The sequence below is a fragment of the Argopecten irradians genome, chromosome 2 (genome assembly GCF_041381155.1).
Source record: "Argopecten irradians isolate NY chromosome 2, Ai_NY, whole genome shotgun sequence".
Lineage (NCBI taxonomy): Eukaryota > Metazoa > Mollusca > Bivalvia > Pectinida > Pectinidae > Argopecten > Argopecten irradians.
Genome location: NC_091135.1, coordinates 43,321,598 through 43,329,385, shown reverse-complemented (window position 1 = coordinate 43,329,385; position 7,788 = coordinate 43,321,598). Strand labels below are relative to the sequence as shown.

General features: G+C 34.3%; 2 protein-coding genes across 4 annotated transcripts in view; one reads left to right on the top strand and one right to left on the bottom strand.

Moving 5' to 3' along the window:
- Positions 1 to 210: 210 nt before the first annotated feature.
- Positions 211 to 1,726, bottom strand: LOC138316995 (uncharacterized). Its single transcript, XM_069258629.1, has one exon. The coding sequence runs from the start codon at positions 1,724 to 1,726 to the stop codon at positions 854 to 856; it is 873 nt and encodes a 290-aa protein (XP_069114730.1). The 3' UTR covers positions 211 to 853.
- A 3,927-nt stretch (positions 1,727 to 5,653) lies between these two features.
- Positions 5,654 to 7,788, top strand: part of LOC138315593 (ankyrin repeat domain-containing protein 27-like) — a 60,510-nt gene continuing 58,375 nt past the window's right edge. For 2 of the 3 annotated variants that reach the window (XM_069256731.1, XM_069256728.1), the window contains exon 1: positions 5,654 to 5,781. The gene's annotated coding sequence lies outside the window, so the exon portion shown is untranslated. The remainder of the gene's footprint in view (positions 5,782 to 7,788) is intronic. The other variant, XM_069256729.1, reaches the window with a different exon arrangement.

Sequence of the window (7,788 nt, the reverse complement as noted above, 5' to 3'; positions counted from 1 at the left end):
CTGCGACAATCAATGTCATGTCATACATTTTTAATTGTTGAAGCTATTGCAATTATATGCATAAATTTCTACAAAATTTGTAAGCCATGTACATGTATTATTTTATACAATTGGTGTACATGTAATGCATTTTTATAAAATCATATAATAAAAGTAAGTAGAAACAGATAAGATTTTATGTTTCTTATATATATATATATATAGGTCACTTAAAAATAATGTAAATAATGTTAGTGTCTAAAAAGTATCAATAAAAAAGTATCTGTATGCATACTGAAATCACCGAAATATCATTCTTTAAAAATCTCTTTATATAATGATATACATGTACACGCACACAAACACCCTCACACGGTTTCCTGTTTGCATACGAATTACATATAACTATCATTGTATTATTTCAAAGTCACAAACGTTTCGCATTAAACTTTGAATCGCACCTTGTAAGCAATTCCTCAACCCTGACGTCACGTCGACATCATATTTTCTGTCGTTACGTCATAGTAAAATATGGGCAGACAAACAGGAAATTTTATGCATGCACATAAGTCATAACTGAATAAGTAAATTGTTACAGAAAAATATCCAATGACCTTTGAATGACGGCTTAGTATTAACGATATCGCACCGGTGCAACGAAAAAAAACTGCTGGTGGTCAAGTTGCATGTTGCATGGCTGCTCTTTGTGCGACATAACCGACAGTAATAAAACATCTCTATACGCGATAGTCCGAAATCATTTGTCGTTCAGTGGTCGTCTCCGGTATGAAAAAAATACACCCCGTTTCGTTTCACTCCGTCAGTAAGGAAAGTAGTTCTGGTAAATCAGGATGACATCCATGCACATATAACCTCACTCGTCAACAATATTTTCGATGAGAATCCTAGTAGCATGAGCAGAGAGCCTCATCTTTGGTACCTCACGGGTACACATGTGACTGATAAGCAGCAAGTCTTTAATATTTCCATAAACGTTAATTTGTCGCATTAGGCATCCAAGACTATACACGTCTGTAGACTCGTTTGTCCGAAATCCTTTGCGCACTTCCGGTGCCAAATGTCGCAAACGCGCCAACTTTTCTGACGGAGGATGAAACGTGCGTCCAGTTCGATAAGACGCGAGTCCAAAGTCGATGTACTTAAGTCTGTGGCCCTGCTTACGCGTATACATGACAATGTTATTGGCTTTTATATCGTTGACCAATATCCGTTTGTCGTGGAATTTGTCCAGTCCGTGAGCCAGTTGGAAAGCAATGCTAATCCAATCGGCTTTGCTGACTTTGTTTTTACTGAGACGAAGAAACTTGTGAAGTGTTTCACCTTCACCGATGAACTCCTGAATAATTCCATAGCTATTCAAATTTTTTGTCTGATTTATGAATTCTATAAGGCCAAAACAAACAGGCGCGTAACCGGTGTCCGAAAGAAACAACAACTTTCTTGCCTCTTCAATGGCTTCAGTTTTAGTTCCGTGCTGTTCCGAGAATTCTTTTATGCAAATCTTAGTATCCGAACAACGTCTATCCGTAAATCGGATTCGAAACACGTTTCCAAACGATCCATGGCCAACATGTACGGGAAGTCCATTGTTTTCACCAATATCGTAGTCAATATGGCGTTGATCCACAAAGTGAGGCATGATTAAATCATACCTGTCGTAAAGACTAAGATGTTCTTTTGCAACTACGTTTGAAATTGAGAGCCCACCGAACTTTATGATATCCATGTTAAAGAAAAGGTTTTGCCTGTAAAGATAAAGCAAAAAATTAAATCTGTATTCAATATGAATACGGTAGTATACGTTCTTAATTCATATATATACACTATACTTAATTGAATATATATATGAATGTCAGTGCACACATGCAGGATGTCAGTTTGTCCATTGTATACAAAACGTCTTGGTGATGATCTTGCTTTAACCTTTTTTCGCGCCAACAATTTTACATTAATTTAGGATAGTAAGCACCGCAACTAACTACATTCTCCAGGTGTTCATGATACATTTACATCCTCTTTTCTGAACGAAAATCCCGCCAATATACCATCCTCGATACTACAGGGGTTACGATCATTTACGATCTCTACACCCCTGGACTATCTCATAGTAAAACTGGAGGCAACAGAACAGGTATTTGGGTCATTCAAAAGAGCCGTATAACGGTACACTGTGGTTGACTGTGAGGCTATGAAGTTGGGCGTCGCTCTCTCTGTAGTCTTCAAAGATTTTTTTGCAGACCTGTGATTGGTTCAGATTGGTTCACCTGAGCTGCCTTCAGTTTTACTACGAGATAGTCCAGAAGTTAAGAGATCGTGAGTGATCGGAACCCTTGGATGATCGATGATTCCAATATGAATGCGTTATAAGTAAACCATAGATGAAGCAGATGATCAAAGAGATAACTTATTCAATATAATCTTCAGAGCAGACATTCATATGATTGCATATTATAATTTTCATAATATTAAATTTATTTATAAATATAATATTTTACTGTATTATACGGATATGTATAGATATCTATCAATCAGAAACATACAAAAATGTGTATAAGAGATATGATATGTTTTTGTGTCATTGCATAGAAACACATACCATGTATAGAATCTATATATGTGTTTATAACCTTATACTCAATCTTATATGTAAATATTTACTACTTACCGGGTACTTTCCCGACTCAGCTGTTTCCCTTCAACTGACCTGAGAGGGAGACATTGACCTTCCTATATGTTTCTGTAGCTTCTGTCCACTGTGTCCTAACATACAGGTGGACAATTGGCGACCGTGTGTGACCATATGACAGAATACATGTACATGGTTAATGAAGTCCAGGTATACATAATTAATGTTACTTCATGTCGCTTTACCTTGGGTACACTGGTAACAGAACATAGATAAACTGTGTCCCCTTGTGATGCGTTTTTAAGTTTGCATTTCAGTTTTTCTGAGACTTGTGGTGACGAGGTTTGTCTAAGTTAATGAACTGGAAGCAAATTTGTAAGGAGGGATGCTTTTTGATCCATTAGGGACAGTGGTTTCCCATCTTCTTTATATATGATATCGCAAGGCCGCAGGTGGATCCTTACAAATCCTTTATATTTCGTGACCGGGGTACGGAAAAAAAACCCTTATGACTTTTCTAAAATTTCAAAAATTGACCGATCTGTGGTTAAAAATCTTGATTGCATCAATTTAATTAATATCAATTTGATTAATATTCTTAATTTTCTAAGTGTATATATTCATACGTGCCTTGTACATAATGAGTTACTTAGTATATCCAGAAACATAATAGCCTATATGTTTTTGTTATAACGAGCTCCAACAACCAACTGTCACCTGAAAACATCAACCAATTGCTATCAATAAAGGGTCATCTAACGGTAAATACCAATGGCCTTCTAATTACGCTCTAGCATACAGACACACCTGTCCGTAAGTATCACGTGGAGACATAAGGTGACCCCCGTGGTGAAGCACACATGTTCACACCTACATGTACAGTGTCCAGCGGTCACTCACAAGTCAGCGTCTCAGAGGGTTACATCATCAACTATTCAAGACAGGCTCATTGTGATCTAAATCACACGAATTTGTAAATGCGGTATCTGGTAGGTAAATTGTTTAAAGAAAAATGTTTCCTCCAATCCATATTCACATTATTAGTATATCTAAAGGTATTGGTTATTTTGCTGTGCACAGGTCCTATCAGAGATTAAATCTCTAATTTCATTAACGCCATTGTCAATATATAGGCTATGTCAAGTTACTTTTTCAATATTTGGACTCACCAGAGTCATAATAATCATTCGTAGACGTTTTAGGGGTCTAGTTATAAGGTAAATCATTATTACATATTTTTTTATTTATAGATTCTACCCTTATAACGTCTATCAATGGTCTATTGACACCCACGTATGACCTTGGTGAGTCCAAATTTACTAATTCTAATTACAACTTTTTGAATAAAAATTTAAGAATATAAATATTTGTTTTTAAATGCAAATAACTTTTTCAAACACAAATGCGAAATATCGAATACAAATGCTAAAATATTGAACATATATACAAACTATATTACAATATAGATTTAGAATTATTGAATGTAAATGAAATTTATACAATATAAATGAAAATATTGTGAATATAAGGTAGGATATCACTTCTGTGTAATTATTTGCGTTCAATTGATGAGTTTAGATTAAGGATTTCATTATAGTTTGTTGATAAAACTGGGTATATTCAATATAATAATATACTGGGTAGAAACTATTTTACATGTGACCAACTCTTCTGTATGTATCTTAATAAAAAAAAGCATACCAGAAACATACCCATATAGCCTCACTGATACATATTATGTTTCTGAGCATCCAACCTGTCGATTCAAACTCATCAAACTTTATTTAATCCAGGTGGAGATACAATATAAACCGACATAAAAGGAGAGAACAAAGAGAGAAGTTCAAATAGTATAAATTAAAGAGTAATAGGTAAGCCATTACTCTTTTGCGCGAATTTTTATCAATGTCACTTTCACGGATGGAATAAACACGAAGGGTTCAAGATGAACCGAGCCGATTTCATCGTATGTCTTTCTAGCAGCATCATCCTTGAAAGGAACTCCCGCCGTTTCACCTAAAAGGGTTACAGCAAATAAATTGTCATTTTTGCTTATGATAGTGTTGAAGACACAAGGTCCGAATTCAGTCATGATTTCCTGTAGAAATCTGGAATGATAACAGCTAGAGCAGAAATGAATTATTGCGTCATGGAAGGGCTGATGGCACAAAACACATCAAGTAATGTCATGGGTGACTGATAATGTAAACGAGGAGCACAAGGAGTAAATGACCTGAACACCCAATAAGGATGTTATTGCTGCTTGCAACATGACGTACGGTTTGTAGGATGAATGATGTATGTACATACAACCGGAGCATTTGTCGTACGGACTTTTAAGGTCGAGTTTTCCGTAGATAATATTGCGGTCTTCACTATTGACTTCCATTTACATTTACAGGCATTGACATTTCATTTGCTGGAACCCTTTTAGGCGAAACGGCAGGAGTCCCTTTCCAGGATGATGCTGCTAGAAAGATATACCTGATGAAATCGGTTCGGTTCATCTTGAACGCTTTGCGTTTATTCCATCCGTGAAAGTGACTTTGATAAAAATTCGCTTAAAAAAGTAATGTCTTGCATATTACTCTTTTATTTATACTAATTGAACTTCTCTCTTTCTTCTCTTTTTATGTCGATTTACTTTGTATCTCCACCTGGAGGAAATAAAGTTTCATGAAATAATGATAATAATAACTTTTGAATTTCAAGAAAGTCTTGTTAAAACAAAATTATGATAGTAAGTTGAAAATTTGAATAAAACATGACGTAGGCCTATCCAACTCAAGACTCAAGGGCCGTTTTCGTTTATTCGGAACAACCGGTTGGACTGTTTGTTAATGCCATTATTTCGAGTAAATATCATAACGGACCTGCATATTTTGATACAGGCCTGTGATGGCTTTGTCAAAGCTCGTCTGAAAACAATATAAAATCACCAGGTCCGTCTTTTATTCATAAACGAGCAACTAGGCCCAACCAGTCAAACCGCATAATCGAAAGCAGCCCAGTTGGATATGACAGAAGTTGTCTCCCTTGTGTGTAGCTCTCCTTCCTGAAGAGGGAGGAAAATCATTCCAAGCAGAAAGAACAAGGTACGAAAGTAAATATTGAGCGGATGCCCGAAAAATACAGAGCACTCGCCACACATACAGGTAAAATATGGCGAGAAATATGCACCATATCGGTCAGTGAATACACCAATATTTAATTTTTAGACTGACGATTAATTTATTTCTCAAATTTTATGACAGTGATGGAATGTCATAACGTTACGTTCACAAAAAAAATCCATTATTGTGTCGATGATCATGTTTACTCGACACTGTTCAGTGAGTGTTATTTGATGTTTTTCTCCTCTCATATGCATACGCACTGGCTGTATATGCCACAAAATGGTTGTCTTACATCTGTATCTCTATTTATGGATATTTTAGTTATTACTTATTTTCTATAGTTTATGGTTGACAGATTGACAGGTTACTCGGACGTGTGCATAAAACCACAGGAGGTTTCCCCACAAAGATCTTATCTAAGACGAAAGACACATAGACTTATACACATGTTTCTGCAGAACTCTAGTCTACTAAAAAGGATATCACATGAACACATTGTATAAAAACTTTTGCTGTGACATACTGGCTATGGCAAGCCGTTTTGATATTTAATACATAATAGCTTAAGTTAAAAAGTTATTTAGCTTAAGTTAAAAAGATTTTAGTTTAAGCTAAAAAGATTTCAACTTAAGTTTAAAAAAGTTTTTTTGCATTATCACTTTTTTTCAATTAAGTCAAAAAAAATCTTTTTGACTTAAGTTGAAATCTTTTTGACTTAAGCTGAAAAAAGTGATAATGCAAATAAACCTTATTCAACTTAAGCTAAAAAAATCTGGTTGTAAATAAGTAAATCGTATTTCCAATATTCTACCTGACATCCCCTTATATTTATAATGGGTTAGGCTAGTCCATTTGTACGTGTTCCCGACAAGCTTGAACAGCCATATTGCATAAAACAAAATGGCCGACGATGTGCTATCAGCAATTCAGATTAATATTTGAATGGTATCAAATCAACTACTTCAAGGTAACCCCAACAAGAAATGTTTTCCGTCTAGAAGACATTGTAAATATGGCGCCTTCCATTATTTTTCAAGATAGCCACTTTGCTAATAAGAAAATAAAGGTGCTGGATTTGAATAATGCCTTACGAATAATTTTTCGTTAAAAAAACCTGGTATATATATAAACTTTTCAGCTTAAGTTAAAAAAACTTTTCAGCTTAAGTTAAAAAAAACTTTTCAGCTTAAGTTAAAAAAACTTTTCTACTTAAGTAAAAAAACAACTTTTCAGCTTATTAAGTTAAAAAAACTTTTCAGCTTGGTTGTGATTAATTGTAGCTGGTCTAATTTGACTTTTTAACAAATGCAATTTTTTAGATGAGCAACAGGAGAATGTGCTAAATAAATATTTTACTTAACAATTAACAGAAAAATGCAACGTGAAATGGGTACTCGGCATATAAATATTGAGGGCGAGGGCTGCCATTTTGTTACGCAGTTGTCATCGCACGCAAAGCAGTTTCGAAACGGCGACTGTGATTGGATGTTATGTATGGAGTGTTATCATTGGATGAGTATATTGAACTAGTCCAAAGGCGATTTACAGTTGACTTCACCTTTTTTGCATGATCACAATTTCGATGGAAGTGCGATCGATATATTTTTATACTTAAGTTAAAATAAGTGTTAATGCAAAAATGAGAAATCTAACTTAAGACAAATTCTTTTTGCATTATCATAGTGCAACAATCTTTTCAACTTAAGTTAGAAAAAGAATATTTTGCATTATCACGTTATTTAACTTAAGTTAAAAAGATTTCAGCTTAAGCTGAAAAGATTTCAACTTCAGTTGAAAAGATTTCAACTTAAGTTAAAAAAAGTTTGATTATGTAAGTTTTTTTTAACTTAAGTTGAAATCTTTTGAACTTAAGTTGAAATCTTTTGAACTTAAGTTGAAATCTTTTTAACTTAAGTTGAAATCTTTTGAACTTAAGTTGAAATCTTTTGAACTTAAGTTGAAATCTTTTGAACTTAAGTTGAAATCTTTTTAACTTAAAGCTAAATAACTTTTTAACTTAAGCTATTATGTATTAAATATCAAAAC

What these genes read in the sequence shown, in the direction of transcription:
- LOC138316995 (XM_069258629.1), bottom strand. Translation starts at nt 1,726, where the DNA reads ATGGATATCATAAAGTTCGGTGGGCTCTCAATTTCAAACGTAGTTGCA.